The 21,920-nt window shown below is 45.5% G+C and overlaps 3 protein-coding genes across 3 annotated transcripts; all 3 read right to left on the bottom strand.

Annotated features, from left to right (window-relative positions):
- Positions 1–176: 176 nt before the first annotated feature.
- Positions 177–6,386, bottom strand: LOC129601306 (uncharacterized). Its single transcript, XM_055500082.1, has 5 exons — positions 5,111–6,386; positions 4,162–4,941; positions 3,828–4,023; positions 2,468–2,713; positions 177–819 (listed from the first exon to the last, which is right to left on the bottom strand). The coding sequence occupies exons 1-3, from the start codon at positions 6,034–6,036 to the stop codon at positions 3,882–3,884; spliced, it is 1,848 nt and encodes a 615-aa protein (XP_055356057.1). The 5' UTR covers positions 6,037–6,386; the 3' UTR covers positions 177–819; positions 2,468–2,713; positions 3,828–3,881.
- Positions 6,387–7,434: 1,048 nt separating this feature from the next.
- On the bottom strand, positions 7,435–13,414 carry LOC129601308 (galactose-3-O-sulfotransferase 4-like). Its single transcript, XM_055500084.1, has 2 exons — positions 13,336–13,414; positions 7,435–8,518 (listed from the first exon to the last, which is right to left on the bottom strand). Exons 1-2 carry the CDS (start codon positions 13,410–13,412, stop codon positions 7,435–7,437), a joined length of 1,161 nt encoding a protein of 386 aa, XP_055356059.1. The 5' UTR covers positions 13,413–13,414.
- A 3,526-nt stretch (positions 13,415–16,940) lies between these two features.
- Positions 16,941–19,833, bottom strand: LOC129601301 (uncharacterized). The gene is made up of 4 exons (XM_055500077.1): positions 19,509–19,833; positions 17,802–18,902; positions 17,491–17,740; positions 16,941–17,376 (listed from the first exon to the last, which is right to left on the bottom strand). Exons 1-4 carry the CDS (start codon positions 19,595–19,597, stop codon positions 17,140–17,142), a joined length of 1,677 nt encoding a protein of 558 aa, XP_055356052.1. The 5' UTR covers positions 19,598–19,833; the 3' UTR covers positions 16,941–17,139.
- Positions 19,834–21,920: the final 2,087 nt, after the last annotated feature.

Below are 21,920 nucleotides of genomic sequence, written 5' to 3'. Positions count from 1 at the left end.
ATTCGCCAGCTGTGACTCATACTGCACGATTAAAATTTCGAATTTTAGAAACTTGCAAAAAAGCCTTAATTAATACAGTGTGCTCTGTTCATGTGCGAGTAATAGAAAAAGCAAAAAAACACGTAGAAATCGGTCTGATTTTATTAATGGCCGACCACAACCTGTGTTTACTACTCACTAGCACAACGGTTGGAGTACATATGGATGAAAACAGTACCACTGCACTACGGTAATTGCTGTACTCTCAGTCACTACTCTGCAATTGCTGTCAGTATGTGTTTTGTATTACGTTGTTTACAGCTGCAAAGAATACCGGTTACGCGACCCAATGCTTGCAATGTGAATGGTTTTGTACCGGAATTATCTAGAGACAGTGCAAAAAAGTGCTTGGCGCTGAAATCGCTAATAGTAACTCTGGACCTTAGTATAAATCAGGTCCACGTTGATTGGAACATGGATGCAGGTTCGCGAACGATACCGATGTAAACGGTGTCTTTAGGCATGAGTGCCGGTATGACGTCTTTATTGTATCGTGCGTGGTGAGAAAAAATGTCATAGTGTGGACTAGATTGTTGCGGAACCGGCAGTGCCATGTCGGGACGGAATCGCTCAAAGTTTGCAAATGATCCGAGGTTGTTGGAGAACCAGGGGATGACAAAGGTCAGGTCGTGACGATTTCCGTAGCGCATCAGGATGTTCTGGATGATGGAGCTGCCGCATTTGTGCTTCTTGACGAACATAATGTGACGCGTTGGTTGGCAGTGTGAACCGGAAGACATTCTGCTCGTACCGAAACTGATGCTGTAGCTCCGGATATTCCTATAAAAAAATGCATAGTAGAAATTAACGTGTTTTGTAGGGCACCGCCACCGGACAGTCACATAAACCGTACCCGGACAGCGGGGTGTGTGTCACGCTGTCAGTTTTCCGTGTGAGGTTTTGTAGTCTCGATTGCTAACGTTGCGGTATTTCGGTGCAGTGTTATCGTGACCTATTTCGATTACCAAACGGTTAAGGGACATATTGGTACCACCTTCATGTACATGCACGGGCAACTGTCGCGCACCCAAAGCTGTTTTCTGTCATTTTGCAGGCACAAATGTACATGTAGATTAGAGTAAAAGGGATTTGCGCAACCTCCGATTGGGAAGGTGGATGACATAACGTAATTCTACTACAACCCAGGGCAGCGAAGTGGGGCAGTAACGAAAATTCCCCCGCTTTCATCATAGTCCTTCTATTTTCGCGTGAGAGATCCTGATCTCAGCACCTTTCGTAATTGTGTTTCTATGCGAAAACTTAAAGGTCAAGGAATGAGAGCCACATTTTCAGTTTGTTTTTCGCAAAATTCGGGTTGTTTAATAAGCAGTAATCATGTTCATTCGATAATACTTTCAAAATAGTATGAAGTTGAGACGGACAAAGTAGTAGCGGGGTTTATTAATGGTCCTGTTGTCTCTTCCGCTTCCTCACTCACATCTTGCCCACAGCGTCCAGTGCTCTAATTTCTTGACCGTTCTGTTACTGTGAGTGAAAAGTACTATGTATGAAGTATGATCGTAGTCCAGTGGCAGACAAAGAAGAACCCAGTCGACTGAAACTTGTCTATTTTAAAATCGACAATCTGTCTATTTTAATAATAATACCCAGTACCCATTAACACCAAGCCCGAACATATTTTATTGTGCTTTATATACAAGCTGTAGCAGAATGCTGGCTGTCGCCGATTTCCGCCTTTTTTTTTCGCAGTCATAGCGATCCCAAAATTCGCAACCAAATATTAAAGCGGATGAGTGTTATCTAAGCGGTTCACCATGTTGTGACTGTCTGTTCTGACCAGCTTGAGCGTAGCGCTTGAGCGTAGCATGACTAGACGCATTATCGGAAGCTGCCCATTCTATTTCTGAACCTATTTTAGTTTCGTTTCTTCCTCTGTTCTTACGGGACGTCGTTTCGCCTGCGTTCTGGCCGCAGAGTAAACTGGTTTTTCTCGATCCTGGTAATCGTAAACATACCTGCTTCGTGACCTCGCATTCTTTCCAAACCTGAACAGCCGAATGCTCCCGGGAAGCGCTGTATGAGCAATTCTTGTTGAGACGAAAAAGGCATATCACTTCCGGTTGGGAAGTTCTCCCGTTTTTGTTTACTAACATTGCCACGGTAGGCATATTTTCATGAAGTTTTAGTCAGTTTTGTAGATCATGGAATTTTCTAGGAATACATGTAAGGCTGCGGAACATGACACAGCTACTGAATTTCTTCTCAAATTTGTTAGCATTTATTGCGCCTTTAGTAGAAATTGTGCGAGTGTTAAGAGCATCGTTTTAAGAAGTACACAAAGCCACGTAGGCGCTGGTACAATTTGCAACGGTACTTAAGCGTGCCTTTGCACATTAAGGGAATTGTGACTGCCGGATACATTAATTTAAAAAAATTCGCGCGACATTCTAACAGCGTACAAACGTACCTTACCGCTTCCGGCGGCTGAAATAATTTTCGATAGTCGTATGCATAATCCCGGGCAAGGGATACTGTGACGAGTATTAAAGGCAGCGATAATCCCAGGAGAACTGCACTGCAAGGGCGTTTTGCAGAGGTCGCCAGATAAATCAGCTACGGTCATATTGACCAATGCTGTCCTTTTTGGCATCGGAAAGTCGGCAAGCAATGAGTTCTCCAGGCGCAGTATACTGGAATAGCCGTAGAGAGTGTACTATAGAGAGTGCCGTAGAGAGTGTACTATCAGTAAAATAATGTTCATGGCGATATATGTGACACATATTATTCTTACTCGTATTAACGTATTACTTCCTTATGACTAAGTCTTTATTAGCCTTATATTTTGTTGTATAAAGTTAACGAAGTGCGTATGCATGCCGTACCGCAGAGTAGCCAACAGATACTTAACTACAGTTCTATTGATCGATTAACTACGGTACTGCATAATATTAGAAAACGGGGTTTGGGAAAAACTTAAATTATTTTTGTTCAATATTTTTCTTCATTATTTTTTTGTTCGCAAAATTATTTGCTAATTTACGTAAAACAGGACAGCTAAAGGTTAAAATCCGGAGAGCTACTCAGCAAAGCTAATCAGTTGCGTCGGCAGTACAGACGGGCCACCGTAGGTATAAAGTAAAGTCTAATTCATTGCTGACTTACTACGAAAGAAATTTTGAAACCGACATTGAAGGAAGTCATCAACAAGCAGTCGTGTTATAAATTTTTTAATCTGTAACTACTACGCTGGCTCCAATTGCACCAAGTAAAAATGTGAAATATGGTAGTGCAGTGGCAGCGTCAAAATCCGAGGCGCCAAGAACTATGAAGCGGCAAGCGCTACGACCTGCTGAACATTAAGTAATTACGCCGGCTGCCTCCTTCAAGTTATAGCTGCTTTCGTTGAATTCAACTGTTACTAATTTTTTTCTTACAACAAATTTGTAGCAAAATAACAATTTTAAGCTTAAATCGACGGGCTTTTCATTAAATGGAATAATTACTAAACAGGTTCTTTGTGATAATATACAGAGTATGCTGATTAGGAAATGATTCTGCCGGCGCCTCTATTCCACAAATTTCGAGCTAAGGTGTAATCTATCCCATGCGGTACAGTAAGTTCGTATATGACGAGTTTTTAGCATTATTGTGGACGTATAGTTATTGTATTTCCGATCTACGAGGTAACATCTACGAGTATCTAGGTACATTATTATAAATGCTGACTACATATACTGATATACAATTTGCACATACGAACGAACATGCAGAACGAAAAGATGGACAGTATAAAACTGATAGTGTAACTGGGGAATATATGCTTGTACCTCTGTAATTAATTGTTCTCGATTGGTCAAAAATATTGGATCACTGGAAGATTATTATTGCGGTTCCGTGTCGCCAGCGGCACTGTTGCACGCGTACCACATAGAGTCCAGAGCGAAGACGGTTAAGCGGCTCAACTGCGGCAGTGGCGTGCTGGGGAAGTCGGCGTGCTGCCATGTCGGCCCGCCCGGCTCGGTGCTGCAAAACAACGCACGCGATTACGTGCATATAGTGCCATGTACTTTACACGGTGACGTTCCTTTTTACTCCAGGACGCCGGGTCCGATTCACAAATTAGACATGAACGTTTCAGACGCGGGATGTTTTCATACTTACGCTGTGAAGAGATGGCGAAGGAAGGGCCAGTAGGTGTCCCGGGTGCGCCAGAACTCGTACATGTCCGTGGCCATCCGCCGCATCTCCGGGGACGGTTCCGAGAGGGCGGCCTCCATGGCCGCCCGCATGGTGGATAAGAGCCCGACAGCATCCTGGTCGGTGCAGTCTAGACGCAGGAAGGGCACGGCCACCCGCAGCGGCGGCGCCGGGTCGCGACTCTGATAGGGCTCATCAGTCAAGGGGGTCCAGTCGGCAGGGTGCCAGAAGGGCCGCAGATGATGAAAGTGCTGCAGGGCGTCGTTCTGGACGTAATCCAGCAGGATCAGCTGGCCGCAGCACACGTCCATGAGCGGCGACAAGTGGTAGAGGGGAAAGTAGAGCGGCGTATCGGCGCTGGCCGGCCAGTCACCGACCATCGACCAGTCTGTGGGCAGATCGCCGCTGACGACACAGCGGTGGCAGACGATACGCTGCACTGGCCGTGTCGTTGGGGCTATGGCGGCCGGGACAGGTCGGAGGATTCTGACGATCTGCCGAATGACGGTCACGTCGCTGTTGCCAATGTAGTGACTTCGCTCAGCCAGCCAGTGCTCGCCGGGCCGCCACCGCGTCAGCACCAGGGTCTGCACCGCACTGCCCAGGCCGTAGTACAGCTGCTGGCCGAGACGGTACATTTCGTCGTACATGTTAGCGCTGCGTACGCGCAGGCCCAAATCGATGACGCAATGCCGCTGTAGTAAGCAGCAGCGCTTGGCCACGCCGTTCCAGATTGGACTAACCCTACAAGCGCAGCAAAAAGCTGTAATTAAAGCCTTCATCAAGAGCATAAAATTTGCTTAATGCCATGAAGAGCGTCACGTAACACTTTCCAGTTCCACAATTTCAATAGATCGACTCGCCCTCGCGCAATGATGTGGCTAACAACTTATAAAACACATAAATTTTTTACCGTTGTATTGTGGTGCGAGTGACAATATCCATCATGTCAAACAGACACTCGACGATTTCCAACGGTAGACTAGTCAACCGCCCGCAGTCGTCGGCTTCATGCGAAATTGCACTGCAGCCAAGCCTTGTAAAAGCTGCAGCGTTGATATTTTTGTTGGCCAATATACCACTGTCCAAGCAGCGACGGACGCATTCCGAGAGCATCTCAGGATTCCACGGATAATCGCTTTCCTGACGCTGCCAGATGAGAAACTTGACGGAATCCTTGCTTAGACGCATGTAATACCGTATGTCCTGGACCCCGCCGTATGTCTGCCGTGGCCGGCCATTAAGTGCACGGCACTGCGCAGCGTACACCGCACGCCGCATCTCAAACTGCAGCCGGTTCTCATCGATACTGTTGATGTGCGCCACGTCCACCGTGTCCGTCGTGTAGGCGGCGTAGACGCACTCGCGCGGCGATGGTGGGAGCAGTAGCAGCGGTCGACGGGGCGGCCGCTCGGCGGCAATCTGCAGTGGATGCAGGAGATGGCGCTGAGCACCGGCATCAGTCCTTGTCTGCACGCAGCACATTAACCCGGGGCCGCTGAGGCAGAAGCCAACAACGGCGGCCGGCCGGAAGATCAGCGGTGCGCTGGGCTCTCTGCGCAGTGCCGCCAGCACCGTGTAGAAGCTGCCGCCCGCTTCCGTGAAGAGGGCGTGGGGGAAGACACGGTGGGCGGGCAACCAAGCGGCCGGTAATTCGCTGCAACGAAAGTTGACAAATATTTGCTGCTGGTCGTCGGAAATGTCCTCGATGAAGCCCAGGTACCAGGCGTTGTTTAGCAGCACCATGACGGTGTTGCCGCTGCTGACACTGCGGCCGAAGCGCCGGTACGGCCATGGTTCAAAGCCCACTTCCAGTTGGAATTCCAAGTCCAGCTCCATGATCCCGCGCTAGCGCTGCAACCCGTCCGACCAGCGCAAATAATTGCTGATCTGTATTCGGGTGTATCGGTGCTTAACTTGAGGTACGATATATCATATCTATATAATATTATGTGATGTGTTTCGCCGGAGTCCATCACAGCGATTTGTATGCGAAAATAATAAAGCGCTTTGCACGGCAATAGATGCACCATTCCAGTCCATCTTCAACCCGAGATCTCCAGACAAGCACGTGAACAAAAGTCAATGGAAAAAGTGACAGTGACAGTTAACCAGCAGAATATGTCCCCGCTTTAAACAAGGAGAGGAGTTGTTACAAGTTGCACGCCACTAATGCAGCACGGGTTCCAAGTCCTAGCTGGTATGTTAGTAGCTGTGCGAAGCCGTTGTTTATAACGTTACCACCAGTGCTGGACGGGATATATAAACAGCTGGCATACAAAGTAATGGTACTGTGATAGAAGTATTGATGCGTGTGCATGGCATGCGTGCCATGCACAAATGTCAATCAATAATAATTCGTTTTATTCCAAGACCGGCATAGCACACCAGGGCGCAGTGGGAGGAGGCAAGAATGCAGGCCTGTTTAATTTTGTTGATATTGATCGCCGATAAGCGTTTGCTGGACGTGCAGTGTCTTTGAAGTTAACTACTCATAGGGTACAGGATTGGGCCCATAATATAAAGGGCCGGAAATATACTCTTACAGTCCCTACTCTCTTACCTACAGTGTGCCATATGCTGCACAATGCATGGAGACTTTAGTAGACATACTGTACAGTTATGTACCGTATTGTACAGTTATGTACTGTATCCTCACTGCCGTTCCTGTAGGAGTACGGAATGTCGCACTATGCTGCCACGGTTAACGAATGACTACTCAAATGTTTCGGTAGTGTCACGTCACGTTCTGAAACTACGCATAATGATGCGATTCCGAATGCGATTCCGAATGAGATAAGCAAAACAAAATAGAAAAATGACATAAGCATAGAGAGATACTAGAGATAATTACAATTACTTGTTGCTTCGTCGGAAGTAGGAGTCCAACAAGCACAACAGCACAGAAAGGTCAGTCCGTACGAAATTACAATTACTGTAAGTAGCATAATTATTCTACCGTTAAGGTGATAGCGATGCCGACACCTTGAGTGCATATCTGGCACACCTTTGTACATGTTAGCTTCGCGGTTAAACGCAGCCGGTGGTAATCAGCTAGTAACCAATGTAATTATAAGCTGTTTTCGAATGTACGAGTATTATTGGTAATTATCGAAGATCACCAGCTCGAGAACTCGACGCTAAATCGGCCATATAGTGTTGCTGGTTCCCTGGATGCGGATCATGGAACGATACGACAGGTTATTGTCTCTGACAGTTTGGTGCATACTCGTCGTGTCACCTCACCGCCTCTGCCACACGGAAATTTTTGTAACAGTATTTGCCATCAGATTTTTTATTCTCGTACTGAATTTCAAATCCATAATTCGGCCACAATTTTACACGGATTCTGTCCGTAAATTCCAATTCGTGCATGCATAGAAACCAGCAGTTCTCCCTCTCTTTTTCCCCCACCGCGTTATGCAATCCGCTAGCGCGTCTACACTTCTCTTTCCAATCTTTCCGTAATAACCGCAATTTTTTCACATCTTCGGTCATTTTTTTATCGCCATACATTGCCCATTTCTCCCGAAAGCGCATCAAAAAATGCCGGTACAGCATATTATCACCACTATTCCAAGCCAAAATATTGTCCGTAACCTTTTTGGTCAGCTTTGTTGGATGGTTATTTTGCCGGTTTAAATGGAACTCTACAACATCATCCCATTCCCAGCACAGCAACTGCCGCAGTAATACCAACGACTCATCCATATAATCACTGATCATCACCAGCGCAAACCGTTTGTCGATATAATCAATGGTTTCTTGCAATACCGTCATGTTATCGAAATCTTCTTTCTCCAGCCCGAAATCCGACAACATTGGATTCCTGGCAAACTGTAGCGAACGATTATCAGTGCTGTTGAAATAGAACCGGTGTGGATCGGCTGCGAAATCGTTCAGAGAAACACCGAATCGTTGGTTAAGAGAAAAATATGTCCACGCTGATTGGTACATGGCTGTCGGTTCGCGGACGATGGCAATGTAAACGGTATTTTTAGGCATGAGTGACGGTATCACGTCTTTATTGTAGCGTGCATGATGCGCGAAAATGTCATAGTGTGGATAAGATTGTCGCGGAACCGGCAGTGCCATGTCGGAACGGAATCGCTCCAAGTTCGCAAAGTTCCCGAGATTGTTGGAGAACCAGGGGATAACGAAGGTCAAGTTATAGCGGTTCCCGTAACGCATCAGGATGTTCTGGATACTGGAGCTGCCGCACTTGTGGGTTTTGACAAACATAATGTGGTGAGTTGGTTGGCATTGTGAGCCGTGAAAAATCCTGCCCGCAGCAAAATTAATACTGTCTTTCCGGATGTCCCTGTATAAACCGTACATAGCAGTGATTTTTAAAGCGCTAGGTATGCGTGATACTCGAGCACAAGTACTGCACATTTCGAGAACGAAGTCCTACACTCCCCGCCAGTCACCGGTGGCAGGATTACATATTTTAAGGGAAGAAGACCCAGGATATATGCAAAATTCGTATACAAAGTGTGAAAACGAAAGCTGTGTGCCTTGTGCGTAGTACCAAATGATACTGGGTACTATAAAATACCAATGTAGCAGGAATTTAAAGGAAAAGACCCAGGAAAGGCATATACCGGGTCTTCTCCTTAAAATCCTTACTTTAATACAGCAATTTAGCACTCCATAGCAATATAGCATTTACTTTAAATTAATTTTCGATAAAGAAGGAAATTAATGACTACAAAATAACAGGCCACTAAATCTCATCTTTGTTAATCGTTGCGCCTGCAGAGAATCAACATGATACTGGTATGATTTGAAAAAAATAATATTCGTTTGTGGATTGTTTTGTTCATCAACGGGAATGGATTGTTTTGTTTTAAAATGATCCCAACCCCCATGTGTCTTCCAAACGAAAACCTCTTGTACTTATCCCTGAGGAGAACGCGTGCTTTTGCTATCTATTACCGTTGAGTCCATCGCGATGGCTCTCGGTAAACTGGGTATGTCGTTCCCTGCTTATGCGTTCTCACTCGGTTTTGTTGGTTCCTTTTCTGGCTTTGGCAGTTGTTTTTAGGAATTAACACGCACCATGGAGTTTAAATGCGATCTGTGCGGAAAAGTCGTGAAAACCGCTCATGGACTGTCCATGCACCGTGATTCACTGGTGTGCAAGAAGGCCCGCGTTAAAGCTCTCCGTCAGGGACCCGCAGCAGAACCTAACCTCGCACAACCAGCAGTCAGTTCCAGTCTCCAGGATCGAATTATTGAGTTACGAAAAATCCATGCCGTCCTCCGCCATGTGCCTGCGGGAGCTAGACGCGCCTGTGCGGAAGCCTTACGCAAGATTTTCGTCGACTGCGTCGAAAAGAACGATGACGACGCGTGGGCAAAACTGCTGCTTTTTGCCCTAGAGAACCTACACGCTCCCCCGTCGCACTCTGGTCGAGGCCCTACGTTAGCAGCATCCGTGAAAGCAAATTTACAAGGCACCAGTCTGAGTAGCAAGCCAAAGAAATCAAAAAAGAAGCGGTCTAACGATGAAGCACTGAGAAGGGCCGTCAACGCAAAGCTACAAGATGGCGATATTAGTGGCGCTGTGAAACTATTAACGTCAGACGACTGTGTGGCAGCGGTGACAGATGAAGTTTTTAATTCTCTTAAGGAAAAACACCCAGGTCCCCCTGCAGATCTGGATTTTCCCATTGCACCTCCAGCTGGCTCTCCCCAAGATTTCACGGCAGAAGAAGTTTTAGCCGCGTTGAAATCTTTCCCTGCTGGTTCTTCAGCTGGCCCTGACGGACTGCGAGCACAGCACTTAAAAGAGTTAGTTAAAGTACCTGGCGAATGCGGAGAAGTGTTTTTAGCGGCGCTTACAAAGTTAGTGAATCACGTAGTTTTCAACCCGATTCCCGATAGCGTCCGCACAGTGCTTTTTGGCGCCACGTTGATACCTTTCAACAAGAAAGCGGGCGGGATACGGCCCATAGCGATTGGCTGCACTATAAGACGCCTGTGTGGTAAATTGATTAGCTGACGTGTACAGTCGGAACTGGGCGGCTTTTCTCGCCCAGTGCAGTTTGGCTACGGAACACCGGGAGGAGCAGAAGCAGCTGTTCATGCCACCCGGAAATTTCTTCGAGCCCACCCAGCCAGCCCTTCCGTGTTGTTGAAGCTTGATTTTCGTAACGCGTTCAACACCATTCGTCGCGATGTCGTTCTGAAAGAAGCTGCTGACAAATTACCGCAATACTTCCATTTCATTTCCCAGTGTTATAGGAATTCCTCTACCTTGTTCTGCGGCGAAACTACGATGCCATCCGCCCATGGGGTGCAGCAAGGTGACCCACTTGGCCCGTTGCTGTTTTGCCTTGCCTCGTACAAGCTGGCAAAAAGTCTCTAGTCCGATCTCAGTGCCTGGTTTCTCGACGATGGGACAGCAGGAGGAGACCCAGAAGTGGTTTTGGAAGTCTTTATCAGAGTTTGTAATGATGCGCCAACAATCGGTCTAGAACTCAACTTCGCAAAGTGCGAGCTGTATGTTTATGGCGGGTCTGAAGCGGAACAACAAGACATATACGACCGGTTTGCCGCAGTCGCACCTGGTATTAAGAGGATAACCCCAGAGACGTTGGAACTGCTCGGTGCTCCCCTTACGGACTCGTCCATCGGCCACTGCTTGGACGGTAAAATTGGCCAAATCAAAAAACTGACAGACTCATTTAGGTCCTTCAGTTCTGATGTGGCCAGTGTGCCCAACGCTTGGGCAGATATGAGTTATGAAATGTGAATCACCATGAGATAAGAAGAAGACCACAGATTGGATATCAAAATATGATACATATCGGCAACACATGCCCCCTTTAAGGCAAACATGCCAAAAGATAATCTAGTCTAGAGTAGATTTACCGTATGGCATCGTTGACTTATCCAATTCAGTCTAGCATTGCCAAGTTGTTTTGTACGTATGGAAATTTGTGGCATTATTACCAACACCAGTGTAAACAAAATTGCCAACAATTTCGTTCAATGCTTTACACAAAAACTGTGCAGTTTAAATATTTAGAGTAAGCTGATTGCTGTTTTTTTTTATTCGTTATTATTTGCGATTATTGGTATTTTATCGGATTACTGCTAACACATGTAAGTTAAATGTCGACACCAGTTCGAACTGCTTTGCCTACAATCCGCGCAAGGAAAGTAAAATGAGCACTTTTTGGCACTGTTAATCGGGGATCGGGATAGCGGGTGTGCTCGAGATAAAACCGAATAATTAATAGCGTAATTCATCATCGTCCCTGGCGCGGGAAAAAATAGATAGCGAAGTGTCATCATCCGGTTGAAGTAAAGAACTTGTTCTGCTGTATGCGGCAGTTTGCAAAATTAACCTTTCTATCAGGTCTATTGCTAATTTGCGCTTACTTTTGCGCGGCATTTTCAAAATTCAAGTGAAGCTGTAACAGTCGCCTGCTGAAGTGATATATTTTTGACAAACAAATTATGCATTTTTGATTTTTCGCGCGCTTTTCTTGCATGTGCGATGTGAGAATGCATACACGTACTCGGTTGTTTATCAACAGTCTGACTTATTATAAGTCAGGTCATTCACTTATCGTGGCAGTGACAGTTGGTATGGTATCACATTATTGGGGCATTTTTTACGCATCATTTACTGTTACTCACAGCAGCTTGGCTTTCGGTAAGACTGACTTGCGATAAACCAACAGAACTGAATTTTTATATTAAGCGTTTTGCCGGCGCAGCAAGCGTTATTTCTCCTAAGAAACAGTCTGTCATTACCGCGACTCATGTACACTCTAAGAGCGGCCGCTTGCTACAAATATCCAGAGAAGCTCAGGGAGTTTGACGAAGTGATTAGGTCAAAAGCTGAGGAGATTACGAATGTTGTGATGGACGACTGTACTTACGTGCAAGCTTCTCTGCCGGTAAAATCAGGTGGCCTGGGTTTGCCTAAAGCCGAAGAAATCGCTACGCCGGCCTATCTCTCCTCGCTTTATTTTACCGACGAGCTAGTACGCACTATTGTGCCCGAAGATTGCCCCGACGAGCGGTCTGACGTTGAGCTGTGCTGGGAAGAACGTACAGGAAAGAGTGCACCTGCGATGGAAGACCGGAGCAACCAACGCTTGTGGTCGGATATGCTGACTGCCGGGAAACTGGAAGCCTTAAAAGAGAGCGCCGACGTTATTGCCTCTGCTCGTCTGTTGGCTGCCTCTGCTAAGGATGCCAGTGCCTGGTTGTTTGCATTGCCGGTCGCCAGCCTTGGCACACTGCTGGACGATGCCGGTCTGCGGATCGCTGTTGCTTTGCGGATGGGGGCGCCTATTTGTAAAGAGCATAAATGTCGGTGTGGTGAAATGGTTGATACATGCGGCTTACATGGATTGTCGTGCGTCAAAAGCCAAGGAAGGTTCAGGAGGCATGCGAGTCTGAATAGCGTGATTCAGCGTAGCCTGGGATCAGCAAAGGTGCCGTCAATCTTGGAGCCTCCCGGACTGTGCAGACTGGACGGGAAGCGGCCAGACGGCTTATCACTCTTCCCATGGAGAAATGGCCTCCCTCTGATATGGGATGTAACAGTTTGTGACACATTCGCTACTTCGTATATAGCTGGCTGTTCAGAAGCAGCGGGATCGGCTGCTGAAGACGCGGAAGTGCGGAAGCGGAACCTATATTCCGAACTCACTGATCGGCATTTTTTCCAGCCAGTGGCACTCGAAACTATGGGAAGTTGTAGCGAAAGTACCCACCAGTTCATCAATGAAGTCGGCCGGCGTATCAAAGAACAAACGGGAGAAGCGCGCGCTGTTCAGTATTTGTGGCAACGTATAAGTGTGGAAATTCAGCGCGGAAACGCGGCTTCTGTCCTGGGGACGGTCGAGTGTTCTCGAGAGTTAGAAGAGTTATTTTTCTTGTTCTGATTATTGGGTATTTAAAGTTTTAACGTAAATGGCATTGGCTTGTACAAGTTGATAATAAAAAAATCATATAGCAATTTAGCACTCTATAGCAGTTTCGCATTCCATAGCAGTTTAGCGCACTGCACTCTATCCCGCGTCCTCGATACCTTTTTCCAGCTATTGGTATTTCATAAGCTAACTATGCGATGCTATGCAGTCACATTGCAGTGTAGCGTAGTGCATTTACCTGAGAGTTTCCGATGTCGGGAATATTTCTCGATAGCTAAATGCACGATACCTGGCCAGGGATAAGGTAAGCAGCATCAACAGGAATAATAAACCCACGACGATTACGCTGCGGATGCCTTTTGTTGCAGAAATGGCAATACTGATAATAACGGCCATTATGGAGAACGGTGACCTTGATATAACAGGGACAAGGCGAAAACCGTCTGCCAGCAATGACTTCTGCCAGCGCACCAGCGTGCGTTAAGTGTTATTAAACGTCAATAGGTCGGTACAGTCGCCGTGGGTTACTGAATCACAGTCACCAGTGTCCCCATCTTGTTAAGGTTGAACCAGGAATAACAAATACCGTTTTACGGATTTTGGAATTCGAAACATTTTACGCTTCTCGTATTCCTAAACTTCGGATATATGGTTCCATAATATTAATACGAAGATCCAGTCTTCAATGTCTATACTTACCGTAAAGTATTATATGGAAATAGCGCATACGTATCTTGCAAATGCGTGAAGGAAATATATTCGGTGCCTACTCACCTCAAATAATTATTGCCATTTCCTGGTAATATATTGTGCAGAAGATTTCTGTTTGAAAAATTTATGAGGTGGTAGCTTCGAATCGAATTTACAACTTATAAAACGTGCACACGTATGGTAAACCTGTCAACTGACATCTCAAAAGACACACTTGCTGGCACGAAAGCAGCATAAATATGCTTTCATAAGAAAAGAAAGGTTTCGCCAGCGTCGGACATATTGCAAGTCATACAGATATCTCATACGTCCTGCATGCGCAACGTACGTATGCATGTACCCCGTACGTCGATGTCCAGCTTCTTCCTTCAGTGTCCAGCATAAAGTGCTCCTAATCCTCTTATGCAAAGTCAGATAGAACTATGGTAAAGCGGAGTAAATTAATCAATGCAGTCTGTTGCAAGATCGATATACCCGTAGACTTCAGCGATAAAACACTAATTCAAATTGTGATCCAGTTGATATATTATAAATATTAACTGCTTGTCTCCGCCGTCTTATAGAATTACACAAAGCGTCACATAATCACATACGGACGCAGTTTACGAATGTGGTTGCAACTGTGTCGGTGATCTCGGTAACGCCAACTCCAGGGGCGGGAAGCGCCAGAAAATTGCACATGGTGATCGATTAAATGTTTTTCTTTGTCATTACATCCGTAATATACGTGGTGAATATGACACATATTTTTATTAACGTATGACTTCCTTATGATTTTATTAGCGTCATAAAAGTATTTGGCGTGGAGTAAGTTGTGTTGTAATCAATGTAATGTGCCGCATAAAAGTATTCCCGCAAAGTTACCGAAGTGCGTTACTGTGCATAGACTGTACAAATACGTACCGAGCACATTTTTTTATTCGTTAAACGTGCGAATACAGAAACAATTAAACAACTACAAAAGACATTACATTATAAATTTAACAACCAGCGGAAACATGCGGCCGAATCACAGTACATTGTACAAAGTACAACTCTGATATTATTGATAATATTGCATTTATGCAGCTATATTTCTTTCAAATTCACACTTTGCAGGTACAAGTTAAGCGCTGGTTCCGTAGTCAGGCACGGAATAAAATTTATCATAAACTAGGAAATGCACCGATGGGTTCGCTGTAAGACCGGAGCGCAGCGCTTGGCAGAGCATATTTTCCGAGTTTAGGAAGTTTTGATAACTACTCTATTATTTTTTGGTTACTTAGTAATTTTTAAAAACATTTTCATATGCATTGTTTAACAGACATTTCAAAACGAAACTTTAATAACATAGCACAGCAGTCAGCAAAGCTGTGCAACATCTTTTCTGTGATTGCATATGTTTCCGATTTTGCCGTTATTTCACCAGTTGTCGACGTTTTCTTTTGTAGAACACGAGCAAAGTTTCAGCACAATTACGATAGACCATGATAACTACCGCTGCCGGGTGGTAGATTTTTGACATTTATTATAATTATAATAATTCTTAAGCAACGATTCTCAGGTACGAGTAGGACTCTGAAGCTTCTCTCGGGTTGTATTAGCATCCTGCCGTTTAATTCACGTGTTTCCACGCTTTTTTGACAATTGTATATAAGCGAATTCTTTCAAGGCTCAAGCCCATGTGGAAGCGAACTACATAACTCGCCATCTTCTGAAAAATGGAGAGCTGCATGACTATATCCTGGTCAACATTAATAATTGGTACCCTCACATGAAACACTTTATCCAGCTGCAATGACGTTTACGAAGGTCATGTGACGATACTTGGTCCGGTCGCGAAACTGCGGAAGTGTGTTTATCGAAGGGCGACAAAAAAGCCCCAGAATACCAAAGAATCGGCGAAGTAATTTACGTGGTGTTTCTTGACAGTAACTTGTCAACTAGATTCGTTTAGGACGCGCCGTTCGAACGTTTTAGTGAATTTGTCCGAGAAACTTTCGCAGGGCTATCGCTGTATCAGTTGCGCGTGCAAGTAACTCTCAATACTCAGAGCGGACTCGGAGAGCAAATGTGACCTAGTACTGTACATGGTGCCGAGTTCGTTTACAACTTTGCATAAACAGGAACTCCTGCTTGCGTGAAATTCGAAGCACATTTCTGTTTAGTTGATATATACCTGTGCATGTAAGCTTTTTTTATAATGACTAATACAAGGCGACAACCATTCTACTCATCCCTTTCCGTAGACTTCCGTCGACACTCGATGAGGGTGACGTTGTGGGTCACTTGTGGCTGAGCATGACGCTTACATATTTTACCAAATGTACTGTCGTACAGGACTAAGGTCACACTGCAACCGAGTGACGGCAGTGATACAAGGAAACGGTGGAGTAAAATGGTTTCCCTTTGTAATTTTCAAAGTATTGTACGGTAGAGATAATGGATGTATAATGTTCCATCGCGTACTTCCTCACTTTTATATAAGTACTTTATTTTGCCCAACTCCAGAAGTTCCCTCTCTTGATAGCTTGGTGTACTGTTCCTGGATGATCTGCTGTTCTTTTGCTGGATGATTTGGCATTCCGGGTTCCGAATGTAAAGACAGTAAGTAAAGTCAGCAAAATCTGCTCACAAGTTCGCCATGGATAGACCGTAGAGGCTACACGCTACAGTACTGTATTGTACAGCTTTACAAACGCAACAAAGAAGGATTATCCTTATATCGAACACACAATTCTCCATCGTGCTTAGTAAAAATTTATTTTAATGTAATTGAAATCAATTTCAATAATTTAAAATTGAACACAAAAGAGTAAAGAACTGCAGTGTTACTAGCAGAGAAACCATTGCAGACTGCAGCGCAACTCTGCATAGCACAATGTTAAATCTCTACGGAGGCTCTGTGTCATGGGCAGCCACCACGGGAGGCGTTTAACCCATCGTACGGCGTTTATCAAGTGGTACGGCTAATTAGAAAACCTTCGCTGCGCTCCGGTTGATTACATGAAGCATTCACGCTTTTTCAGCTGCATGCGTGTTGTTAGCGCTAACAACTATCACTATCCTTCCAGTACAAATCTCACTGGTTCAATAATAATTATTATAGTTATGTACCGGTACATGTATATAGTACATTCTACAGATCTGTATAATTATGTCACTTCCCTACAGGATTGAGTATGTGCTGTGAATCAACACAGGCAGTACAACGCTCTTTAAATGACTGAACGACGAAACTTTGCTTAATTCAGGCACGTCCAATATTTCCTTACAGAGCAAGCAAAAGGCCTAGGTATCATTATTTTTGAGATCAGCAACAAATTCAGCTTGTGCACCAGCAAATGCTACCTCACACTACGACTTTTTGAGCGGCTGGTTGCAGCTCATATAGCTGCTCGCCGTCCAGTTTGTCGGCTTCCTGTGCCATGATGTTGCGAATCTTTTTGTTGCGATTAATGTCCAGGTGAGCTTCTGCTTCCGGGATGGATCCGAAGATTTCATCCATGCGCTCAAGATTCTTTCCCTTAGTCTCCGGCACAAAAATCAATACGAAAATGGCCATTACTAAGCAGAAAGAGGAAAATACCTGCAATCCAAGACGGCGTTGTTCAGTGTGCCTAACGTTATAATGCAAACTTTGCATCGTGATACTGTAACAGCATTTGACAGTTGAAAGTAGAAGCCATATCAAGCGGCTTACCACGTTGGTATAATACGCTATATCTTCCAGCATAATGGGTGTCAATTTGGAAACGATAGCGTTCCACGTCCAGTTGGACATTGTGCACAGTGCCGTGGCTTTGCCGCGCACCCGCATGGGAAAGATCTCCGACTGGTACACCCACACCACGGGACCCCAGGTGGCAGCAAAGACCATGGTGAACAAGTATATGAACACTAATGCGCCGTATACCAGATCCTCTTGTACGTTTACCGACAACCCGAGAAATCTACAAAGAACACCGCGTACAAATCAATTTTCGCTACACTCGGGATTCTCTCCGGACTCACGTTGCGATAAGGGCATGGCACAGACACATTAGAAAACCACCAATAACCAGCAGCAGTTTTCTCCCGATCCGTTCCACTAACCACATGGCAAAAAATGTTGAGAGGAAATTAACTCCAGCATTGAGAATTATCAGCGTGACAAAGGCATGAATAACCGGCATCCCAATGGCACTGAACACTTTCCCGCCATAATACAGCATTACGTTGCAACCGGTCCATTGCTGGAAAAACTGCAGGGTTATCCCCAGGGCCACGCGATTGCGGATGCCGGGCTGTAGCAGTTCCAGCCACGTGGCGTTACCCACTGTCTTCTCATAGTTTACATTCTCTTTGATGGTAGCGAATTCGGCCAAGAGCTTCTCATTATCCGGCCGCAGGTTGCGCAGTTTAGCCAGTGTCTTAAGCGCTTCGTCATCGCGGTTACGATCAATTAGCCAGCGTGGAGAAAAGGGTAAGAGGATAATCAGCAGCCACAGAACCGCCGCCGGAATCAGCTGCATTCCCAGCGCTAGCCGCCACTGCAAATCCCCGCGGAGCACCATCAGAATCGCCGCGTTGACGGAGCAGGCCACCAGCACCCCGAAAGCCGTCATCAGTTGGAAGGTGGTGATTAACCGTCCACGGATGGATGTCTTAGATGTCTCGGAGATGTACAACGGCACTACGGCGCTCATCAGTCCCACACCAATACCGGAGACCACCCGGCCGATGTACAATGTAACCAGATGACTGCAGCCGGTCTGCATGGTCCCACCTACCATATAAAACACGGAACCGGTGAAGATGGAATAGCGCCGGCCGAGGAAGTCAGCCAGAATGGAGGCGCAGGCGGCGCCCGCGATGCAGCCGACCAGGAAGGTAAACGGGATGGATCCCATGATGTCCGGGGCGTCCTGGGTCTCCGGCAGCCGCGGCAGGGTAATGTTGGTCAGTTCCAGGTAGGAACCATCCAAGTCCACCCAGAGTGTACCGTTTTCGTACTGCATCGCGGGACGGTCGTCGGTGCCATTGAGGAGTGTGCCGTCGTCTAGGGTAACATTAAGCATTTCGTCTTCTCGGATGCCAAATTCCACACCGAAGCTGTTCATGCCCATTACTTGCCTGCAGATCATAATGTACAATTACAACCAGAGTAAACGCCAGGATATATGATATATCCAATTAGGATATAATCCCGGTGGGTAAATAGTAAATAGACATTCGCAAAAAAATTAATTAATCATTTATGACTATTTAAATTTTATTCTCTTTATCCGGACGATTATATTACTCACTAATATGTATATTCTTGTGGTGTATATAATTCTTAACATGGGTCGGTAAGTTTATCCAATATCATGGTAAACAGTTGTCACATAAAAACGACAGCGCAGCCGCGCATGTTTAGCAGCTACTTGAGTTATCTGGCGTAGTGGTGTGGGCCGTGTGGCTCGCATGGCGTGGCTTTAACGTGTCGTCACGTTTTTTTACCGACGCAGTTGCAACAAAGCGGTTCAAGTTTTTGAAAAATTTCAAGTACTTTGTTAAGGGCACATTCAGCTTAATCGCTTAAAGAAAAACACCGGAAGGAAATCGGTTTTTGAAACTTGATAATCCGGGTGTTACTAAGTACACCTAAACGACCATCGTTCATTCACATACCATAGTGTTTCACTTAAACGACCATACGAGTAGGGTAGTTATTCACATTAAAGGTAAGGTGTTTACCCAATGTCGCCCATTTCATAGCCGAAGAGAAATCCACCCATGGCGGCTGCTAGTGCGACTAGCCAACCATATATCGGTATCGATTCCATTTTTCCACAATAGCCCTCTTCAAAGCAGCAAAAATACTCCAGTCAGCTTTTTTTTTTACAGCAATGGACAGACTATAAGGCCAAAGGCAGTTCTGTTAATGAAAAAACAGGAAGATGCTAACGACAGACAATTGAAGATTTTATGACAAAGATTGTGTGCTACGATCAAACAGCTCCCATCGTAAATCGCTTCTGGTGACAGGCGTGTTGCTAACGCAAACAATAAATGTCTGCACTTCACACCGTAAGCGTCTAATAAATTTTCCAGCAAAACAGTGATTATTGGTGCAGAATCAGGTTTTGGTATATCATACGCAGCTTAAGTAAAAACTCCCGGGGCGCATGTTGTTCATTATGTCGGCAGTATTTAGATGATCTGTATACCTTAGGATTTTCCTGTCTTTACATTGGGGAAATCCTCCGGTGTTCGGCATTGTGAAGCAGCAGTCCGAGATTTCACCGTCGTTTTCACTTTTCACGCACTTAGTGCACGAACGGAAATTCCGCTTACCGTTAATTATGTAGAATTCGGTTATGCTTTGGCTTGAAGAACTCGCACTTTTACCGAAACCGACCGATGATACGCTGTTATGCCCTGTAGTGCCAGATTGCCAAAGCCCTTCGCCGCCACAAGTCTCCAGAAAACGTCTCATGATCTCGAAACCACGGGTATTTGAATATGCTCGTTTCGTGCGGTCGACGAGTACTTGATGTTTTTTTTTTTAATTCAATAAGCGGGATCCCTGAAATCCCTCCGGAAAATAGGCGGGTTTGTTAATAATTGTACCGGGTGGCAGAGCAGGACAGCTTTCCCGGCTTTTTGCTTGTTCCTCGTGATCCACTCGTCGCACCGACTACCACTGAAAGACTAAGATGCAGTTGATAGATAATTTTACTGGCTACTAAAAACAACAAAACTTGTTCTAGAAATTCAAGACATGCTCGTAAACCATGGTGTTGTCGTAAACCATTGTAGGGCGATCCAGATTCTGCCGGGCACTGAATAAAATAATTCGATATGTACGTTAATTGGGAAGGTAAGTAAAGAAGTAAGTAAGTAAATAAGTACGTTACAAACATTTAACCTTTTTAATTGGACAACATAATCTGATTTAAGAACAGCTGCAGCAGTTATTACGTAAATCGAGATGTAATTTAATTAAGCAATATCTCTTTGATTTTCCCATGCTTTCCGTCAATAGCCTTTTTTTAAAAGAATGACCAATTTCCCATTTATGCTCCGATTAATATTGTCAGAGGCGTACGACTGCGCCTGGTGCGTACGGTCCACACAGGACGTACTTGCACCATTGCTTGCCGTTACCACCTCTCTCGCTGTACGTACGTGTGCTGCTGCACTGCACTCATCCGCTGAAGCGGATATACGCAGCGCATACACTGAGCCACACTTGCTCTCTCGTTCCTCTCTCGCAGTATGACTCAGCGTTCATACGCTCGCGTTGGATAGAGTCCAGTCTGCGCATCATCACACAGCTGATGGCACACAGCACGTGTTGCCGCCAGTTGCTTCTTTACACGCCTTGAAGACGCTCAAGAACCTTCCTAGCACACACTTGCTATTTAGCCATCACTGCTATGTTCTTGCTTTCCTGCTATTACGCAGCATTGTTCCCCCTTTATTTGTCAATAAAGCATCACTCGTGATCTCCTCGTGCTCATCTGTTACATGGTAGCAGCATCTTTTCTGGTTTTCCTTCCTACGGAACCTTTGAGGAGACGGTGAAGGCTTCATTTACGGAGAACTCGTGAGGAACCTGAAAGTCACTGTCAGATCGATTACTGAAGTAATCTCTGCCCTGACTTTGATCGGACTGATCTTGCCGTCTTACAGCTGAGGAAAACGAGGATCACTGAAGTGATTCTCACCCAGCTGGTGAGCACAGTTTCTCTGTCTCTTCCACACTGAAGAGCACATTCCCAACAGCACGGACATTTTCTTCTCCCAACTGACGGATCAGACTCGAACGAGAGTCTGCAGCGCGAACGGATTAATCCTATAATACGGGGACCATCGGTTTGAACACCGACCCGCAACTTTAACGGCGGATTTTCACTCGGAAACGACGGATTTCCGACCTCGGACGGAGGAAATCGAGCGGAACCGACACCGACACCGACACGGGTAAAGTAACGGTTCTAGGTCGATTTTAGCCGAAACTAGGTCGGCATTTCATTTTCTAACGGTAGAAAACGATTTCTATCCGTAAAATTTAACTTTTTAACGGTTAAAAAGTAATTTTCGACGGAGAAACCGACTCGGAATTTTGCTTTTGGTCGAGAACCGACCTGCTAGGTCAACGAA

The sequence above is a fragment of the Paramacrobiotus metropolitanus genome, unplaced genomic scaffold (assembly GCF_019649055.1).
Source record: "Paramacrobiotus metropolitanus isolate TYO unplaced genomic scaffold, Prichtersi_v1.0 Parri_scaffold0000228, whole genome shotgun sequence".
Lineage (NCBI taxonomy): Eukaryota > Metazoa > Tardigrada > Eutardigrada > Parachela > Macrobiotidae > Paramacrobiotus > Paramacrobiotus metropolitanus.
Note: the sequence above shows the minus strand (reverse complement) of the source record. Positions and strands in the feature narration are given on the sequence as shown.

Coding starts and splice junctions, on each gene's coding strand:
- LOC129601306 (XM_055500082.1), bottom strand. CDS start 6,036: ATGGAGCTGGACTTGGAATTCCAACTGGAAGTGGGCTTTGAACCATGG. Junction 4,942..5,110: donor ACTCGCACCACAATACAACG/GTAAAAAATTTA, acceptor CTGCGCTTGTAG/GGTTAGTCCAATCTGGAACG. Junction 4,024..4,161: donor CTTCGCCATCTCTTCACAGC/GTAAGTATGAAA, acceptor GTTGTTTTGCAG/CACCGAGCCGGGCGGGCCGA.
- LOC129601308 (XM_055500084.1), bottom strand. CDS start 13,412: ATGCTGCTTACCTTATCCCTGGCCAGGTATCGTGCATTTAGCTATCGA. Junction 8,519..13,335: donor CCGACATCGGAAACTCTCAG/GTAAATGCACTA, acceptor CGGTTTATACAG/GGACATCCGGAAAGACAGTA.
- LOC129601301 (XM_055500077.1), bottom strand. CDS start 19,597: ATGGAATCGATACCGATATATGGTTGGCTAGTCGCACTAGCAGCCGCC. Junction 18,903..19,508: donor TATGAAATGGGCGACATTGG/GTAAACACCTTA, acceptor TATGATCTGCAG/GCAAGTAATGGGCATGAACA. Junction 17,741..17,801: donor TGCCATGCCCTTATCGCAAC/GTGAGTCCGGAG, acceptor TGTTCTTTGTAG/ATTTCTCGGGTTGTCGGTAA.